This window comes from Pseudophryne corroboree, chromosome 1 (assembly GCF_028390025.1).
Source record: "Pseudophryne corroboree isolate aPseCor3 chromosome 1, aPseCor3.hap2, whole genome shotgun sequence".
Lineage (NCBI taxonomy): Eukaryota > Metazoa > Chordata > Amphibia > Anura > Myobatrachidae > Pseudophryne > Pseudophryne corroboree.
Window position 1 is genome coordinate 446,800,062 of NC_086444.1, and position 21,815 is coordinate 446,821,876.

At 46.5% G+C, this 21,815-nt stretch overlaps 1 protein-coding gene across 1 annotated transcript in view; it reads left to right on the top strand.

The window, feature by feature from the left end:
• Positions 1-21,815, top strand: part of CIROP (ciliated left-right organizer metallopeptidase) — a 42,479-nt gene that overhangs the window by 16,392 nt on the left and 4,272 nt on the right. Inside the window, exon 12 of the mRNA XM_063913549.1 lies at positions 583-705. Coding sequence (XP_063769619.1) covers positions 583-705 — 123 coding nt within the window. The remainder of the gene's footprint in view (positions 1-582; positions 706-21,815) is intronic.

Genomic DNA, 21,815 nt, shown 5'->3' on the forward strand with positions numbered 1-21,815 from the left:
TGCCCAGACTATCCCCCAAATTGATGGCACCTTATTACTGCCCCCAAATGTGCTTCTCGCAAAAAGAAGAATTTTACTGCAACAGGCTGATGATCCCTGACAGATAGTGTTATGGCACCGTACTGGAGGAAGTTCAGGAGAGAGAATCCACTTCCTCCTGGAATTGCAGAAGCCACATCTGCAGCCAAGTCACTATAGGATATAAAAAAAATAAAAATAAACACAGCTATCTTCCACATACGGAAGATGCCTGGAGGAAGGGCGAGTGACTTTTATGCTTTCCAGAGATTTATTTTCTATACAGACGTAACTGGAAGGGAGGATTGAGTATCCAGTGTCTGCTGCCAAGAGAGAAGAAAAACAAACACATTGAAGTAAATAAAAAGAAAAACATAATGACAACAAAAGCAACAACTGTATAATGGAAAACGTAAAAATACTGTTGAAGAATCAGTGAATCTTTAGACCAGACACAAGCAGTTATTTTCCTTGGGCTGAACTTTTGAACCAAACTTCCCTCCCAATAACATATATTATTTACACATAAAGAATAAAAATACGTTCTTCCTGTACATAATACAGGGATTAAAGCATGAGAATATCACAGGTCGTTGTTACCTCCATCGCTGCCTAGCGCCAAATACCTTCCAAGTCAAAGTTCAAGGATCAGAATGGATGGACTGTCCAGCCGGGGAGTTAATTAAGGTAATTTATAGATGTGGGATAATGCTATCCATACTGTACGTTATACAATTTTTTAGAAGACACTGTGAACATATAAAGAGCATATAAGTGTAGGCAGATATTATTTACAGAAGGTTCTACATATGTATCAATATTACATGTATAGCATTCATCAATTAATATCTTGTGTTAATCTATTATCATCTTCTCATTTACAAATGAAGACTGTTTGGGAGTAGCTAAGCTTACCACGAGTTAATATACCAGCAGCAAATATATTTTTATAGCAACCAAAACATAAAGGTCTGTTAAAATGGCAACACGACTTTTTATGCAAGGAGGCAGTGTCGGGCTGGGGCATGAAGGGCCCACCAGGGGAATGCTGCTGTAGGGGCCCATGCTTAAAGGTGTAGTCAGGTTCCAGTGGGGGCATGGCCAGCCGCCACAGAGGAGTGGCTAACCATTACATGTTCTGTGCCCCTTGGTAAATATATAATAAACCAAATTATTGTGAAGTATAATGTAACATATGTATAATGCATAAATCCAGTGCACTAGGATGGTCTGGAACTTGATCCCTAGAGGAGGAGGAGGGCCGATAGGCAGAAGGGCCCACTGGTGGTTTTCCCTGTTCTCCTGTGGGCCAGTCCGACCCTGCAGGGAGGTGAAGAGGAGCACAAACACTGCACAGTGCAAAAGTGGCTTTGGAGACATCAAGAGCCTCCATTTCAGAGTGTGCCTACATTTCTGTAAGGATAATGGGTTGTAGCAGAATAAAGGAAGTTTAAGAAGGAGCAGAGTTTTGCACAGGTAGAAGAGGTAAGTTTGGTGGAGTGAAAACATTCCTACCAATATACTAGAGATGTGCACGAACCCCTGTTTTGGCAAAACCACTGTCACGTGTTTTGGGTTTAGATCTGGTTATTTTTTTTTTAAATTGCTAAAAACAGCTAAAATCATATAATTTGGGCCTGTTTTGGACCTCATACATCTTGGATCGCTATTGAGACAGAAAATGTGATTTTCTCAGAACTGTTTCTGCTTAAAAAGGCATATGAAGAGCCATCCAGAAATGTAAAAGACACTCACCGATGCATTCACAACTCTGTGTATGCAGTCAGAGTTGCGATCCATCTGCAGAAAATCGAGTACCATCAACAACTCCAGTTGACCCATGCATATGCAGGATATATGTGGCAGCAGTTGCAGCAGCACCATGGTTATGATTGCAGCGATCACAGCTGACTTCAGATGCACGCCCCGCAAATGGCCATGACACGCCTGCGTTTTTCCTAACTACTCCATGTAACCTCCCACAAACGGCCACTTCTGGCCTGCAATCACACTATAGTAATCAGCTGATTTGCAATTTTGCAACCGAAGCTGAATAAGGCCCTTTGTTCCTATAGTATTATTAACCTCAATAATATAAATTTCCAATCAGTTTTGACCACTTCACATCTCACAATATTGTTCACCAATATTGGTCAAAGGCTGGCTAAACTAAGCATTAGAGCAGCGGCACAAACATGTAGCAGTTATTTAGTAATTTCTGTTTAAAAATGTGTTGCAAATTAGAAATGTATTACCAATAACCAATTAAAATGTTTGTCTATGCAAAAAAAGATCATCACCAATGCCCACCAAAAATACAGTCCATATTGAAAACTGGTGCAAGATGGAATTGTCTTTGGGCCCTCCCACCATTATATTAATAGTAAAAAGGACATGCACAGTGTAACAAACCAAGCACTTCAGCTATGTTTGGGCCCTCCACAAAAACAAGCTACCAATGGGCTTAAAGCAGCGAACAGTGCTGTCAATCCTCTATACAACTGAAAGATGTCATTCTTCTCATCTGATTTCTCACCTCATCAGACAATATTAACTCATCCCCACTGGAATCCACCATTACAGAAGTGTCTGTACTTTGATGTAATTGGTGGGAAAGGTCTTTCTCGTGGAATTTGTAGTTCATTTTTATGAAGCTTTTTTAATCAGCTTTTCCACATTTTTAGGAAGTAGCCTCCTATGCCGATCGCTCACAAAGTTCCCAGCTGCGCTCTTTCTGAGTACACAATGTAGGATGGGCAACTTAAGTAAAGCAAAGCCACTTTGTACAAGGGGCTCCAAATTGGCTTTTTTTCCTCCCAGTGTCCAAAGAGACTGTCTGACATGCTAATTTGTACATGGTCATTAAAATAATCCTCCACCATTCTGTTGATGGTTGCTGTATCAGATTGAGTCATAGTAGATGTTTCAATAATTTTGGGCAATTCTTTTAAACCTGACCAGAAATCATAATGTTGTTTCACTCTGGTGCACTGAGTTGACTCATCCTCCTCACCAGTAGGTCTCTGGGAAAAAGTTTCTCCAGAAACTGAAGTAGATGTCTCAGGTGTCTCATAGATGATATCGGAATTGTTTCATTTCACCTCCTCTTCGTTTTTCAAAAAGTTTAATTAAGGGAATCACCTCACTCAGGCTGACAGTGTCTGAACTCACTTCATTGGTTGCTACCTCAAATGGTTTCAGTAGCTTCAATAAAATGGAAAGTATGGACTAAGGTTCATTCCCCCTCCTATTCCTATGTCATGGCTTGTTGTGTAGGTTTGGATGGCTTGTTGTTGTTCCTACATTCACTGAAGCATATAAAGGGTGGAATTCTACATGGTTACTAACTCTTGCTTGGTGGCATGGCAAATTGAACTGTTCTTGCTGCCACTGTAATCTTCTACATATATTTGTTGAATGCCAAAAATGTCCAGCAATTTTTCAGGCCACAGACAGCATCTCCTGTATGCCACTGTCATTTAAAAAATAAATAAATAATCATTCTATACCACCAAGTTTATTGTGTATGCAAAACATGGGACGTGTTCAAAATCCCCCAGTTGTACTGCTCTCACACTGGGGCAGATGTATTAACCTGGAGAAGGGATAAGGAAGTGATAAACCAGTGATATGTGCAAGGTGATAAAGGCAGCATGCAATCAGATCCTAACTGTTAATTTACATATTAGAGCTGATTGGCTGGTGCCTTTATCACCTTACACATATCACTGGTTTATCACTTCCTTATCCCTTCTCCAGGTTAATACATCTGCCCCAATATTAGTTGTATTATTGGAAATGACAAATCCTGAGGAGAGTACTAGCAGGGCAAGCCATTTTAATATGCCATACCTGAGTTTTTCTAACAGGTGGAACACCAGTATGCCTCTTAGTGAAGCCGGTGATTTCGGCATGGTGGTCAAAATGGGGGCATGGCAGGAGCGTTTTCAGGGCGGCTGCGTGACGTCACACACAGCCGTTCAGAGATTAAAAAATGGCGCCGGCCTGCCTGCCAGTGGATTTTGGATGCTCTTACTGTGCACGTGTAAATCCACATGCATTCCACACTCTCGGAGGACACTTTTCAACCATGGCGTTTAGTGAGGGTTTAGGAGCTAGCACTTAACCAGTTAACTTTTCTAGTGTAAAGCTCCACCCATCCAACTCTTTAGTCAGTTAAAATTGAAAAGCACAAAGTATATGTGGAAGAATAATAAGAACAGAAGTCACACCATTCTCTCTCATAACCAAATACAGGTGGGATCATAGTAGAGGTTTAATGGTAAATAACCCCCAAAAATGATTTTCTCCTTCCTCAATCTGGGGTACACTTCTTGATCATGGGGATGTATACAAGCTGCCCCCAGGTGATGGTATGCCCCTCCTTGAACAATACTCTCTAAAAGCAGCATTCCTGAATACAAGGTCATGAAATCTGTAAAATTTTGTGAACGCATGAACAGAGGACCATATAACTGCTCTGCGGAAGCTCCTTGCCACACCACCCACGAAGTCCTACGAAGCGGAATGAGCTAAAATCCTAGCTGCAATAGGTCGTTTAGCTCCCTGATATGCATGCTGAATTGTGGCTCTAAGCCATCTGACTATGGTCTGTTTGGATGCTAAATAACCTATCATTATTTTGGCAGTCCTCTCAAGATAAAGTCTTAACACTCTCATCACAGACAACTGACCCATCATCTTACTTGATTTAGCAAAAGTCCCTAATCAAGAAATTGTAATAAGAGGAAATGCTAACATCGCTTTAGGTTAAAAAGATGACAGTGTACATAACACTGCCCTAATAGAGAGCTCCATTTTCTGAAAGTATTCTAGCTGATGAGTTAGCTTAAAGAACACAAAAGCCAAGTTATAAGGGTCAGGTCCACCTTCTGTAAAGGTTCAAAGAGGGGTAACTGAACCAGACACAAGACTTAGGGCCTAATTCAGACCTGATCGCTCGCTAGGTTTTTTTTGCACTGCTGCGAACAGATAGTCGCCGCCCATAGCGGAGTGTATTTTCGCTTTGCAAGTGTGCTGAACGCATGTGTAGCAGAGCTGTACAAATAGATCTTGTGCAGTCTCTGAGTAGCCCAGGACTTACTCAGCCACTGCGAACACTTCAGCCTGTCCGGGACCGGAATTGACGCCAGGAACCCTCCCTGCAAATGCACAGACACGCCTGCATTTTTCCAACCTCTCCCAGAAAACGGTCAGTTAGCACTCACAAACGGCTTCTTCCTGTCAATCTCCTTGCGATCGCCCGTGTGAATGGATTCTTCGCACAAACCCATCGCTGAGCGGTAATCCGCTTTATACCTGTGTGACGCACCTGCGCATTGCGGTGCATATGCATGCGCAGTTCTGACCTGATCGCAGCGCTGCAAAAAACGCTAGCGAGCGATCAGGTCTGAATTACCCCCTCAGATCCCATGGGATGCATATATGGAGGCTGTAAGAAGGTCTTCAACTCTGGGATCAGAGTCAATCTTCTTTAAAAATAAACTGACAAAGTACATATCTGCACCTAGGGCCAGTTCTGGACCTTGTGGTGCCCAGGACGAAAGTTTCCTTTGCCGCCCAGTAAAACAGAGTTGGTGCGCGCCGAAGGCATGTGCTCAAAATTAGGGGTGTGGCTTCATAGGGAAGGGGTGTGGCCACACTTATGGCCACTGTAGTTGTGCCCCCAGTAGTTATGCCCCCCTGTAGCTGTGCCCCCAGTAGATTTGCCCCCTGTAGTTGTGCCCCCAAAAGCGACACTTACAAACACAAAAAGGAAAAAAAATACCACAAAACTTACGAGCCCCCACTCCTCTCTATGGGAGACACGTCATGATTTCTCTCCCATAGCAGCGCTGCACAGAGATAGAGGTCAATTATGACCTCTAGCGTCTGACAGTGGCGCCGGCTGCAGTGGGCGCCCACACAGCCTGCAGCAGCTGGGGAGCAGGGTGCGGGTTGGCGCCTGCGGTCGCGCCCACGGGCCGCAGCGCCCCGGCCACCCGTGCCTAGAACCGCTCCTGTCTGCACCTGAATTGCCTGAGCCAGGAGGCGGGGATATATGGACGGGCCCGTTGCATTCTGGGAGACCGAAAGCTTTGATCGTTTGGTGCCAATCCGCTGTTGCTACCTCATATCCCAATGTTGTTCTGTGGATAACCTGTGGACCCTGCAGTAGAAAAGATGAAACTGAAACTTTCGATTCATTACACCAAGCAGTATAATTCTTGCAGACTTTAGAATAGTTGTCTGAAAAGTGAAAATATTTTCTTTCTAGCTGTTATCATAGTCTGGACTACTGCATCAAAAAAAAAAAATTCTTTAAGCTCTTGCCTTCAAGAGCCATACTATTAAATTTAACTAATGGATGTCCCTCTTGTATAAGTGGAAGTTTGACTCCTGGACGCACTGGCATGTTTAGTATCTCTGAGGCAGGTCTGATGCTACTAAGATTACTGAAATTCCTTCCTACTTTATCTTCCTGAGCACTCATGGGAGCATAAGAATTGGGGAAAACTATGTTTAGAGCCCTAGCGGATTATTGTCTCCTTCTCCCAGCAAGCTTTTATAGGGCGCTATATTTAAATATTTATCATAGGACATATATTAGCCCCCATCATAGTTTTTTGATGGGTTCTTCTTCCCATAGATGTCCTTGCTGTAGTAAGGACAATGCAGATCTTGATAATGGTTATGGTCTTGCCCTCTAGTTAGAGCCTTTTGGCTTCGGGTCAGACAGTTTGCGCTAGAGCATTTGATTAATTTTGAACCCTTTATTCCCAAATGGGATAAACTTGGAATTTTGCCTCAGGGCCAGCAGGTGTCACCTGGGAGTCAGAAACTCCTACTTCGACCTTTTGACCATGTCGGCCTAATGCATGTCGACCATTTAGTGTCACCCTATCAAGACTGTAGATCTATAGACTGCATACCACTGGAACATGAATCTCGGCCCAAGACAGAATCTGGAAAGATTCTCTTATTACCAGAAAACTGTTTGTCCCTCCATGATGATTTATGTATGCTACCACTGTAGCGTTGTCCAACTGTATTTTCCCTGAATAAGAGACTGTGCTTTTTTCAATGTATTTAGAACTGTTCTTAGTTCTAAACCATGGATTAGAAGTCATGTTTCCTTTCTGAACCAAAGTATCTGAAGATGATGGTTCAGTATAACATTGTGATTATCAGCCATGGATAAGAAATATCCTGCCTTAACCCAGCCAAGATATTCTAGCACTTCCACTGCCCTTAACATATGTACTTAACCTTTTCTAAATCTGCTTAGAAAAACAAATCATCTATGTAAATAATAGTAATCAAATTTGTATCTAAGGAAGTCATGATTGCCATGACCTTTGTAAAAATATAAGGGGCTGTGGCTCAGCTGAAAGTGATAGTCCCAAAATGAAAATACCTCCCTTTGACTGCAAATTTTAAAAAGACACTGAAGTCCTTCCCAAATGGGCACGTGGAGGTAGGCATCATTAATGTATATACATGCCAAAAACTCACCACCATTTAATTTATGACTGACCTTACAGATTCCATCTTGAATTTGTAGTCTTTTATTTAAGGAGTGTATTTACTAAGCCTTGGAGAGAGTTAAAGTGGACAGAGATAAAGTACCTGCCAATCAGCTCCTAACTGCCATATTACAGGTTAGGAGCTGATTAGCTGGTACTCTGTCCACTTTATTTCTCTCCAAGGCTTAGTAAAGAGACCCCTAAATCCTTTAGATTTAAGGTAGGTTTGTGACTCCTAACTGGTTTTTGGACTAAAAATAGACAAGTAAAATCCCATTGATTTTTTTACTTTCTGGTACTGGAACAATCACTGTGGAGTACAGAAGGGCACTAATTGATTTTAAACCAGGTACCTTTCTCCGTTGCTTGGTAACCTTGTAAAAAAGTATGTTTTTGGTGAATGACCTAAAAGACTGACATTATAACCTCTTTCCATTATACCGGTCACCCATTTGTTTGAGGAGAACCTTCTCCACTGGTCCCTATATGATAGAAGGTGCCTGTACCTTTGCCTGAAAGGATGTAGATGACTGCCCCTGTCTAAAGGGTGGACAAAAGGACAGCCTACTTTTTCATTGCTTTAGCTAACCAAGCAGAAGAAATACTGGCCCCTACAGCTACATAAATTGATTTCCAAATACCTGCGCTTCTAGCCTGGGCCTTCACTTAAGGAGACACCATCTGGACTAGGGAATCGGGAGAGCGGTAGTATTAGATAAACAATGTAAAGGAACATACAATTTCAGTGCATTCTCTATAGGCTATTTCCTTGTTATGTAGTGGATACATTGAGAGATATCTGCGTGACACCTGTGATTCATCAGGATATAACCAAGGTTCAGTCAACAAATCTGATAATTGGGTAGATTAATTAAATAGATTTTTTACTTTAATCTCGTGATTCTAAATAAATCAGCAAGGAGAATCTCATGAGTGTCTACATACCTAAGATCCAACACCTGCCAAAAAGCTCTGACCAGGTCAAATGCCCCTTGAACACTTACTCCTTCTCTATTAAGGAGACTGGCTACTTACAATTAGACTCTTCCTGATGTTCTTCCACATCAGAGGAAACTTCATACTCAGAAAAACCGGACAAATCAATTTCCTCCATTAACTACCATGTAAGCATTTTGGCCCTCCCAAAGACCATAATGAAGTCTTTTCAAAACCTAAAGCAGTCATCTCCATTGCCTTGGCCAAAGTTGGAAATTCCAAAGACCCAAAGGTTCTGGACCCAGATAACTCAGAAGAAAGGACCTCTGTCTTTGTACCACCTTGACCTATCTCAGATTAAATTATCTGGGTATCTGGTACCCCATTACTCTGACTTGATGCACAATTACATGTTCCGCTCTCAGGGGGTTATTCAGACCAGGACGCACACATCTCTTGCAGAAATCTCTCCGTGTGTACCCCCTTAAGAAAAATTGGAAGATACTTATCCCAGACTTCCAGTTATGTAAAGCCCCTGAGAAGAGTGTGAAGAGAGGAGTTTCACAGCTTCATATACTGCAGCTCCTGATGGCCAGCCTTACCTCAGTGCATAACCCTTTTGGCTAAGGGTAGGTCCTGGATACTGCCGCTCACTGCTCCAACCCTTTCAGTAAAGTGAGAGAGGAGCCAGCACTGCTGTAGATATAGTCACCCCCTCTTTTAATAGGCAAGGTGGCCTGGTCAAGGTACATTCCCTGCTGCTGGCCAATGTCTTTGTAATGGCTATCAGCTGTGCATGTATAAAAAGTGCGCCAAACACTGCCAACCCTACTCTCTGCATCTGACCCTGCAGTGGCTCCTGGCATGTTGGCATGTCTCCGCTTCTGAACACAGCATCTGCCACTGACCAGGCATCCACTGTCAGCCCTTGTTCCAGCAGTAGATCCAGCCATGCTGCACACATGTCCTGGCAGTGGCTCATGAATGCGGCTTCTGTGTCCAGTACTGGGGACTTCACACAGCACGGAGACCCTACACCCACCTCCTTCTCCATGGTCAACAAACCTGGTGAATTGCTGGCACTCACCTCCTACCATCCAGCCCCACACCAAAGGTACACAGCAGCTTTGAGCTGCATGAACACCAGGCTGCTGGTACTTGTAAGTAAGGAGATGGGAGGAGAGGAGGTGAGAAAGAAAATTGTGTGCACGTAAAAATAAGATTTTAATTACCTACCGGCAAATCCTTTTCTCGTATTCCGTAGAGGATGCTGGGGTCCACATTAGTACCATGGGGTATAGACGGGTCCATTAGGAGCCACTGGAACTTTAAAAGTTTGAGAGTGTGGGCTGGCTCCTCCCTCTATGCCCTCCTACCAGACTCAGTCTAGAAACTGTGCCTGAGGAGACAGACAACTTCGAGAGAAGGATTTTACATAGATAGTGGCGAGATTCACACCAGCTCACACAACAAAGCAAACCAAGCTAACTAGCTTGAAACTCAGCAACAGATTTAAAACATTACTTAACCAAGTAACAACACAGTACTTAACTAAGAACATAGCCGTACTGAATCAAGTAACCACTGCAGGATAACGAAGTGCTGGGCGGACGCCCAGCATCCTCTATGGACTACGAGAAAAGGATTTACCGGTAGGTAATTAAAATCCTATTTTTTTTTTAAGTCCTAGAGGATGCTGGGGTCCACATTAGTACCATGGGGATGTACCAAAGCTCCCAGAACGGGAGGGAGAGCGTGGAGGCTCCTGCAGGACTGATTGACCAAACCTTAGGTCCTCAGAGGCCAATGTATCGAACTTGTAGAACTTAGCAAACGTATTCGACCCTGACCAAGTAGCCGCTCGGCAAAGCTGTAAAGCCGAGACACCCCAGGCAGCCGCCCAGGAAGAACCCACCTTACGAGTAGAGCGGGCCTTAACAGACGTAGGACACGGCAATCCTGCCGTAGAATACGCAGGCTGGATAGTGAACCTGATCCAGCGAGAGATCGTCTGCTTAGAAGCAGGACACCCAATTTTCTTGAGATCATGCAGGACAAACAGAGAGTCCGATTTTCTGTGCCAAGCAGTCCTAAGGACTTTGATGAAATTGAGGAGTCAGTAGCAACTGGCACCACAATAGGTTGGTTGATATGAAAAGTCGACACAACCTTCGGAAGGAACTGCTGACATGTCCGGAGCTCAGCTCTATCTTCATGGAAGATCAAGTAGGGGCTTTTACAGGACAAAGCCCTCAACTCCGACACACGTCAAGCAGAAGCTAAGGCCAACAAAGTGACAGCTTTCCATGTAAGAAACTCGACCTCAACCTCCTATAGAGGATCAAACCAATCCGATTGGAGGAACTGCAACACTACGTTAAGATCCCAAGGCGCCGTAGACGGTACAAAGGGAGGTTGGATGTGCAAAACTCCCTTCAAAAAAGTCTGAACCTCAGGGAGTACAGCCAATTGTTTCTGGAAGAAAATGGATAAGGTCGAAATCTGGACCTTCACGGATCCCAACTTCAGGCCCATATCCACACCTACTTGTAGGAAGAGGAGAAACCGTTCCAGTTGAAACGTCACCGTAGGAAACTTCCTGGACTCACACCAAGATACATATTTTTTCCAAATACGATGGTAATGTTTAGACGTTACTCCTTTCTAGCCTGTATCAGGGTAGGAATAACCTTGTTCAGAATGCCCTTCCGAGCTAAGATCTGGCGTTCAACTTCCATGCCGTCAAACGTAGCCGTGGTAAGTCTTGATAAACGAACGGATCCTCCAGCAGTAGATTCAGAAGATCCGTGTACCAAGCGCTCCTTGGCCAGTCTGGAGCAATGAGGATTGCCTGAACTCTTGTCCTCCTTATGAGTTTTAGAACTCTTGGAATTAGTGGAAGTGGAGGAAACATGTACACCGACTGGAACACCCATGGGGTCACTAGGGCGTCCACCACCACGGCTTGTGGGTCCCTTGACTTGGAACAATACCTCTGAAGCTTCGAGAGACCATCATGTCTATTTGAGGTACACCCCAAAGATCTGTTACCTCAGTGAACACCTCCGGATGGAGTCCCCACTCCCCTGGATGGAGATCGTGTCTGCTGAGGAAGTCAGCTTCCCAGTTGTCTACTCCCAGAATGAAGATTGCTGACAGCGCCAACGGGTTTTTTTCTGCCCAGAGGATGATTCTTGTTACCTCTGACAGCTCTGCTGTTCGTTCCGCCCTGTCGGTTTATGTAGGCCACCGTCGTTACATTGTCTGACCGCACTTGAATGACTCGATCTCGCAGAAGATGAGCCGCTTGGAGAAGACCGTTATAGACGGCTCTTAGCTCCAGAATGTTTATTGGAAGACTGGATTCCAGGCTTGACCACCTTCCTTGAAAGGTTTCCCCCTGAGTGACAGCGCCCCAGCCCCGGAGACTTGCATCCGTGGTTAAGAGGATCCAGTCCTGAATCCCGAACCTGCGGCCCTCCAGAAGGTGAGGTAATTGCAGCCACCATAGGAGTGAAATCCTTGCTTTAGGCGACAGACGTATCCTCTGGTGCATGTGTAGATGAGATCCCGACCACTTGTCCAGAAGATCCAGCTGGAAGGGCGGAGCATGAAACCTTCCGTACTGTAAAGCCTCATAAGAGGCAACCATCTTCCCTAGAAGGCGAATGCACTGATGAACCAATACCCGGGTTGGCTTCAGGACGTCCCGGACCATAGTTTGAATCACCCGCGCTTTCTCCTCCGGCAGAAATACCCTCTGCACTTCCGTGTCGAGGATCATTCCCAGAAAAGACAATCTACTTGTCGGCTCCAAATGTGACTTTGGAAGGTTTCCCTGAGCAGATGAGTCGTGAGAACAATGGACTGCAACAACGTCTCCCTGGACGATGCATTTATTAGCAGATGGTCCAGATATGGGATTATGTTCACCCCCTGCCTGCGGAGATCCATTATCTCCGCCATCACCTTGGTGAACACCCTCAGTGCCGTGGAGAGTCCGAATGGCAGTGCCTGGAACTAAAAATGACCGTCCAACAGTGCGAATCGGAGATAAGCCTGATGCGGTGGCCAAATCAGAATGTGGAGGTACGCATTGCTGTTATCCAGGGATACCAGGAATTCCCCCTCCTCCAGACCTGAGTTCACCACCCTCAGGGACTCCATTTTGAACTTGAACTCCCTCAGAAAGGGGTTTAACGATTTCAAGTTCAAAATGGGCCTGACCAAACCATCCGGTTTCGGTACTACGAAAAGGTTCGAATAAAAACCTTTGTTTTGCAGATGAGGTGGAACTGGTACAATGACCTGTGACTCTACCAACTTCTGGATGGCTTCCTGTAGGACGGCCTTGTCTGCCAGCAAAGCTGGCAAGCCTGATCTGGAGAACCGGTTAGGCGGGAAATTCTTGAAACTCCAGCCTGTGCCCCTGGGACACAATGTCCTGCACCCAGGGGACAGGACGGACAACACCCAGACGTGGCCGAAACGTCTGAGCCTCGCCCCCACCGGCCCGACCTCAAGGCCTTGCGGTCCACCGTCATGCTGAGGATTTTGATGTACCTGAAGCAGGTTTCTGTTCCTGGGAACCATCAGTAGCAGGTTTTTTTGGATTTTGCCCGACCTCCTCTAAAGAAGGTGTTAGACGGCTTGGTCTTTCTGGATTTAGCAGTCTGAAAGGACTGTGACGCGGCTGAAGAAAAAGCTTTCTTCGTAGCAGGTGCAGCTGCGGAAAGAAAAGGTGACTTACCTGCAGTTGCCATGGAAATCCACGTATCCAACGCTTCACCAAAGAGAGCCTGAACTGTGTAGGGTAGGTTCTCCACACCTCTACTGGATTGCGCGTCGGCAGACCACTGGCATAGCCAAAGTCCTCTGCGAGTTGAGACAGACATGGAAGATATCCCTGCAGCAATCGAACCCAGGTCTTTCATGGATTCCACCATAAATCCTGCAGAATCCTGTATGTTACATAAAAACAATTCAACATCACTTTTATCCATTGTATCCGAATCCTCAAGTAACGTGCCTGACCACTTTACTATAGCTTTAGAAATCCATGCACAGGCAATAGTAGGACGTAGTATCGCCCATGAAGCCGTGTATATGGATTTGAGCGTAGTGTCAATCTTGCGATCAGCCGGTTCTTTTAACGCGGTAGATCCTGGAACAGGTAAATATACGTTATGGTAAGAACTTACCATTGATAACGGTATTTCTCCTATGTCCACAGGTTTCCACAGGATAACATTGGGATATGATGGAGCGACAGCGGATTGCTACCAAACGATCACAAGCTTTCTGGCCTCCCAGGATGCAACGGCTCGTCCATATAATCCCGTCCACCGACTCAGTCAAATCAGTTGTTTCCAAAGCATTTAGGCAGGAGCATTATGTAGAACCCTATTCAGGCGAGAAGAACACACATGCACACCCTTCCATGCAAGAGGGAAGAGGCTAGGGAGTATAAAGATTCTCAAATCAGGTGCGTCAGGGTGGGATCCCTGTGGAAATAGAAGAAATACTATTATCAACGGTAAGTTCTTACCATAACGTATATTTCTCCGGCAGGGTCCACAGGTTATCCACAGGATAACATTGGGACTTCCCAAAGCAATTTTTAGTGGTGGGGACGCTCCTGAATAGATAGGTGAACCTTTCGCCCGAATTCAGCGTCATGAGAGGAAAAGGTATCCAAGGCATAATGTCTAATGAAAGTGTTAATGGAAGACCATGTGGCTGCCTTACATATCTGTTCTGCTGAAGCACAATGTTTTGCTGCGCATGAAGGACCTACCTTACGTGTAGAGTGAGCAGAGACATTAGCCGGAACAGGGAGATCAGCTCGAAAGTATGCTTCTGAAATCGTCATTCGAAGCCATCTTGCTAGCGTCTGTTTAGTAGCAGGCCATACCCTCTTGTGAAATCCATAGAGAATGAAGAGAGAATCTGTCTTTCTGATGGCACTGGTACGATCTACGTAGATTCTTAATGCATGGACTACGTCCAGCGACGCTTCTCCAGCAGAAAGTCCCGATACCTGAAAAGCCGGGACTACAATTTCTTCGTTAAGGTGAAACTTAGATACCACCTTAGGAAGATAACCAGACCTAGTTCTGAGAACTGCTTTATCTGGATGAAAAAAAAAAACAGAAAAGGAGATTTACATGACAGCGCTCCTAAATCTGATACTCTTCTCGCTGATGTCATAGTCAGTAGAAAGAGAACTTTAGCTGTCAACCATTTAAGATCCACTTTCTTAAGTGGTTCAAACGGAGCCCCTTGAAGGGCTTTGAGGACCAGACTTAAATCCCAAGGCAATTTTCTTTTGAAACCATACAGTCAATGCTGAAACTTGAACTATCAAGGAAGCCACCTTCAAACCCTTATCCATTCCTGCCTGAAGGAAATCTAAGATTCTGGATACTCTGAAAGATCTTGGATCCATATTTCTTTCACTGCACCAATGAATATAGGCTTGCCATATTCGGTGATCAATGCGAGCAGAGGAGGGTTTCCTTGCTCTGAGCATTGTTTGAATTACCTGTTGTGAGAATCCTCTTGACTTCAGGATAGAGGTTTCAACAGCCACGCCGTCAAAGACAGCCGATCCAGATGCCTGTGATAACAAGGACCCTGCATTACTAGATCTGGACGTTGAGGGAGCAGAATTGGAGCATCCATCGACATACTCTGCAGATCTATGTACTAATGCCTTGTTAATGCTGATTAACATACAGGACAGAAAAGCTATACCTTTTACACTAAAACCCTAGCCGCTGCTGGATGTAATCCTTAACCCACGTACTTTTTACCCAGTTAGCGCACACAGGCCCGTACCGTATACGCACTTTACGTACACACGCAGCAACGGTCGTACAAAGTACACACTTTGCGTACACACACACCGACATGCTGTAAGCACAATGCAGCTACACGTGTGGCTGAAATACACCTTAAACCTCAGCAGGAAAGGGACATGACACCAATAGTATTTAAATATGTTGGGATTCGACCCACCAGCAGTTATTTACTAGCGGGGTTACAATAGTAATACAATTCACAGTAAGAGATACAGGCTACAATCAATGATACATACGTTTGTTCGCAAGCGCCACCCGGTCCCGGTCCTCGGTCAATCAAGATAGATGACTTTCATAGAATGTGTGGCCGGCCAGGCAGCTTGGCTTTTTATACATTTGTCCAGTTCATGATACAATAAAAACTGTAATCTCTTCACCCATAGGTCACAGAGCTGGTCATTTACAGTACACGAGAGGTCATAGGTCGGTTTGAATAGGTGGGCGATGCCTGGTTCAGGTGCACTTGCAGATGGTCTCCACTGGGTTCCCGCCGAATATCAAAGTACAGTAAATACAGTGTAATATTCTGTTCCTGCGCATATCTATGCGCAGGAGCGTGCTATCTTCTGCAAACTGGTACCGGAATAAAGCTCTTAAAATACTGTACAACTGGATACCAAACACCACCTCCTAACCTAATTCTGTCCCCTCATATCCAGTAAAGGTGAATTCCTTTGTTACTGTACCTTTTAAGCAAGTGTAACTCGCTGGTGTGGTACATGTAGGCTATGTGTAAATTGTGCACTATGTGAATTAAATATGAAATGTGTCTTTGTGGCTTTTCCATGCAAATACATATGCCACCGTAATTACTCATACCACGCGCTAATACGCACCACCCAGTGATCGCAAAAACACGCTATGGCGCGTTTTTTACCCGTTTTTGAAGACATGGGACTCCAGTTTACAAAGTGGGAGGGTCCCCGGGGACGCGCTCCTCATTAGCCAATCCCTAAGGGGGATTTGTTTTAACTGACACGCTGGCCTCGGGCTGAATGATATAAAGAGGAGGTGGAGCCAGTTCCCCCTCCTCTTTGGCGCCTGGCTGCTTGCGGAGGCCGGGTGACTCGGTGTTGGTGAGTGAATAGTGCGGCTGGTGGATGGGTTACTGGGGGGAGGTTGCCACAGCGTCTCTGGGGGGTGCTGGCAATGTGCAGGGTTCGGCGTCCTCCATGATCTACTGGGTAAAGCTGGGCTTTGTGACTGGGGCTTCCCGCGGTGCCGTCTGAGGCAGTGGCCGCGCTGCCGCTCTTGCTTTGAGGTGTTCAACCCCTCGAAGCAAGAGCGGCAGCGCGGCCACTGCCTCAGACGGCACCGTGGGAAGCCCCAGTCACAAAGCCCAGCTTTACCCACTAGATCACGGAGGACGCCGATCCCTGCACGTGTAGTGCGTTTCCTGTACTGTGTCACTGTGTCCACTACGGCCCGGGGGGGGGGGGGGGGGGAGAGGAGGGGAGAGGTGGACGTTGACGGTGATTACTGCAGTGTGCCTCAGTGCTCTTACCTGGTGCAGTGTGCCTCAGTGCTCTTACCTGGTGCAGTGTGCCTCTGTGCTCTTACCTGGTGCAGTGTGCCTCTGTGCTCTTACCTGGTGCAGTGTGCCTCAGTGCTCTTACCTGGTGCAGTGTGCCTCAGTGCTCTTACCTGGTGCAGTGTGCCTCAGTGCTCTTACCTGGTGCATTGTGTATAACATGCTCTACCGAGCGCATTGTGTATAACGTGCTTTACCGGGCGCAGTGTGTATAACGTGCTTTACCGGGCGCAGTGTATAACGCGCTCTACCGGGCGCAGTGTGTATAACGCGCTCTAACTGGCGCAGTGTGTATAACGCGCTCTAACTGGCGCAGTGTGTATAACGCGCTCTGCCTGGCGCAATGTGTATAACGCGCTCTAACTGGCGCAATGTGTATAACGTGCAATAACTGGCGCAATGTGTGTAACGTGCTGTACCTGGTGCAATTTGTATAAGTCCTCTACCTGGTGCAAAGTGTATAACGTGCTGTACCTGGTGCAAAGTATGTAACGTGCTCTACCTGGTGCATTGGCCCTCATTCCGAGTTGATCGCTCGCAAGGCGATTTTAGCAGAGTTACACACGCTAAGCCGCCGCCTACTGGGAGTGAATCTTAGCTTCTTAAAATTGCGAACGATGTAATCGCAATATTGCGATTACAAACTACTTAGCAGTTTCAGAGTAGCTTCAGACTTACTCGGCATCTGCGATCAGTTCAGTGCTTGTCGTTCCTGGTTTGACGTCACAAACACACCCAGCGTTCGCCCAGACACTCCCCCGTTTCTCCGGCCACTCCTGCGTTTTTTCCGGAAACGGTAGCGTTTTTATCCACACGCCCATAAAACGCCGTGTTTCCGCCCAGTAACACCCATTTCCTGTCAATCACACTACGATCGCCGGAGCAAAGAAAAAGCCGTGAGTAAAAATACTATCTTCATTGTTAAATTACTTGGCGCAGTCGCAGTGCGAATATTGCGCATGCGTACTAAGCGGAATTTCACTGCGATGCGATGAAAATTACCGAGCGAACGACTCGGAATGAGGGCCCTTGTGTATAACGTGCTCTACCTGGTGCATTGTGTATAACGTGCTCTACCTGGTGCATTGTGTATAACGTGCTGTACCTGGTGCAAAGTGTATAACGTGCTGTACCTGGTGCAAAGTGTATAACGTGCTGTACCTGGTGCAAAGTGTATAACGTGCTGTACCTGGTGCAAAGTGTATAACGTGCTGTACCTGGCGCAATGTGTATAAAGTGCTCTACCTGGCCCAGTGTGCATAGGAGGTTCTACCTGGTGCAATGTGTATAAGCGGCACTACTGTGCGGTCTAATGTGAATTGGCACTATTATGTGGTCACGCCCCTTCCCCATGAAGCCACGCCCCTATTTTTTTGTGGTGCGCCTTGCCTATACTTTGCGGTCTGGGAGTTGGGACACCAATTCACTTTCTGCCTAAGGGCACCAAAATGTCTAGTTACACCTCTGGTGCAGGGTGTCCTGCATGCTACACAGCCCAGCAGCATTGTCGCCCCATCCTCCCCACCTTGCAACACTTTTGTAGTGTCCAAACAAGATTAAGTTTAAAAGAACCTTTATTCCGATGGGACCCAGAAAAAGACCGGTAGGACCCCAATTTTAAAAAGTGAGGGGTCCCTGGGACCCACTTTTTTTTGGCTCAGCGCGATCACTGACCACCGCGTGAGCGGTCATACGCAACCTGCGAGTATGTGCACGCACGGCAGAACAAGAGGCCATCTGTGTGGTGTTTGTACTTGGTGCGTATGGCTGCAATATTTTTGACTTCGACAGCCTTCTGGGCCAAGCCGGAGCTATTAGAATCACGGCACCCCTTGCATGCTTTATTTTCCTCACCACCCTCGGTATCAGGGAGATTGGAGGAAACAGATATGCCAGATGAAATTCCCATTTCACTGACAGTGCGTCCACAATGATCGCTCTGGGTTCTTTTGTTCTTGACCTGTATGCCGGAACTTTGTTGTTCAGACTGGATGCCATGAGATCTATCTCTGGCAACCCCCACTTGTCTACTAGAGTTTGATATACTTCCGGGTGTAGAGCCCATTCAGTTGCTCGAATGGTGTGTCGACTGAGAAAGTCCGCTTCCCAGTTTAGGACTCCTAGAACGAACAATGCGGATAATGCCGGAAGATGGAGTTCTGCCCACTTTAGTATGTGACTTACCTCCTTCATTGCGCTTTGGCTGCGAGTTCCTCCCTGATGGTTGAGGTACGCTACTGCCATTGCATTGTCCGAGTGGATCTGGACTGGTTTTCCTTGCAGAATGTCCTTTGCCTGAATCAGTGCCATGTATATAGCCCGGAGTTCCAACAGATTTATTGGCAGGCAACTTTCTTCTGTTGTCCATTGTCCCTGGAACCACAATTTTCCGGACACTGCTCCCCAGCCCTGAAGACTGGCATCCGTTGTCAGGATCTCCCAATCTGATATCCAAAAGGGTCTCCCCTTGTCTAGATGGGATGTCTGTAGCCACCAGGCTAATGACCTTTTTACCTTTACTGGAAGTACCATCATTTGTTTCTTTATTGTCTGATGTACTCCATTCCATCTGGTCAGACTCAGATGTTGCAAAGGTCTTGAGTGGAATTGTGCATATTCCACCATATCGAATGTTGACACCATCAACCCCATCACGCGCATTGCCGTGTGAACTGATATTGTTTGACTGTGCAACAATTCCTGAGTCATTACCTGCACCTTGGATATCTTTTCCACAGGTAAAAATATTTCTCTGGCAGGGTCCACAGGATAACATTGGGATATGATGGAGCGACAGCGGATTGGCACCAAACGATCACAAGCTTCCTGGCCTCCCAGGATGCAACGGGCTCGTCCATATAATCCCGCCCACCGACTCAGTCAAATCAGTTTTTTGTTTGGTGCGGCAGGAGCCGGACCATGGTCACAGGGCTGCTGTTTTTTGGCAGCCCTAAGCTTTATTTAATTTATTTTTATAGTCTTACTATGTTTTTTGAGTGATCTTTCCTAACAGTGTCTTACATGCATATTGGAAAGAGTCGCTCCAACAACTCTCCGCCAGGTCGCAACAACGCTTACCCACGGTACAAGTGCTGTATCGACGGGCGTCTGTGTCAAATGAAACTAGCAGGTCCAGCAGACGTTACCAGGCTGTGGCCGGTGCACGGGGAGAAGGTAAGGCATCGGTTCCACTTAGAAGGGGAATACGGACACAGCCGCACTGTTTTGGGAGGAGACTACCAAACAGTAGCTGGCACACCGCCACCACGAGTGCTCCAGCGCTAGGCTTTAGGGATCATAAGGCACCAGGTTAGTATGAGGCTGCGATCCCTAGGGTTGATGTCAGCAGTGGGGAGTCAGACGAAGTGGCCTATGCTGTGACCAAGTCCCCTTGTGGCAGCGTCTGAGATGGAAGTGAGGCAATCAGTTCATGGCGGGAGATGCACGGTAACTGGTCATGAACTGGGGGGAGGGGCAACCAGAAGAGCATCTGACTCCCCACTGCTGACATAAACCCTAGGGATCGCAACCTCAAACTAATCCTGGCGCCTTATGATCCCTAAAGCCTAGCGCTGGAGCACCCGTGGTGGCGGTGTGCCAGCTACTGTTTGGTAGTCTCCTTCCAAAACAGTGCGGCTGTGTCCGTATTCCCCTTCTAAGTGGAACCGATGCCTTACCTTCTCCAGAACCGGACCAAACTGCCATAGAGTTCTGTAAAACCTGAGTTGCAGTCTCATTCTGTGCAACCCTAGTAGAAATCTGAGAAATCATACCATTAAGAGAGGCTAACCACTCAGGCTCCCTTGCAGGGATCTGCGCTAAAACAGTGCAATTACATTACATGGAATGGGATCATCCTGAGGGGAATTATTCTCTGCAGCATATGACACAGAGTCCCTAGACATGGCTTTTTGGAGACAACAAACACTACACACACACACACGGAAAGGGCAGAGTTTCCCTGTGCCAAGAGAGCCACAGAGATTGGAGCCAACCCACCCACAGCACTTTAAGATATAGGGAAGCCCCTACCTGGCACTTACTGTGCACCTTAATAGGCTAAAAAAGTACACATATATAGCCTCCCCCCCTTCTACAACCCCCTGGTACCGTACAAGATAGCTGGAGTTGACTTGGAGGGACAGCTCTCCCTGTCAGCGCTTCTGCAGGCAGGAAAATGGCGCTGAACGCTGCTGGGTCCGCTCTGAGAAGCTCCACCCCATTTCATGGCGCTGCTTCTCGCTCTCCTGTAGTTTATACTGGCCTGAGGAAATGTGCTGGCAGCGATCCTGAGAACCTGACAGGCTTGCTGGCAGTGTATAGGGTGTAGGCGCTGGCTCAGGGCGCCCCTCACCATGTACCGCTGAGCCCCTGAGCGCAGTTAGTACTGCGCTCCCTACCCTGTTGCCGCCATCTTCTCACCGGCTCCCCGCTTGCCAGGGGGGTTGGTGACTAACTCGCCACTGAAGTCTTCTGGCTCTGTAAGGGGGTGGCGGCATGCTGCTGGGATGAGCGATCGCGTGGCAGCGAACGTTCAATCCCCAGGAGCTGTGTCCTGTCAGCGGAGATGGTGGCTCAGACCCCTCAGGGCGGGCACTACTCCTCTCCTTAGTCCCTCGAAGCAGTGAGGCCAGCAGCCTCCCTGTGCCTAATTCTAAAAAACTAAAAGAACTCCTATGGAGCTCCCCTAGCTGTGACCGGCTCCTCCGGGCACATTTTCGAAACCGAGTCTGGTAGGAGGGGCATAGAGGGAGGAGCCAGCCCACACTCTCAAACTCTTGAAGTGCCAGTGGCTCCTAGTGGACCCGTCTATACCCCATGGTACTAATGTGGACCCCAACATCCTCTAGGATGTAAGAGAAAACAAAATGGAAAAAAAAATAATCTAGCTAACTTAGTGTTGATCTACTCCTTCAGCACTTCATTTTAAACTGAGGAAGG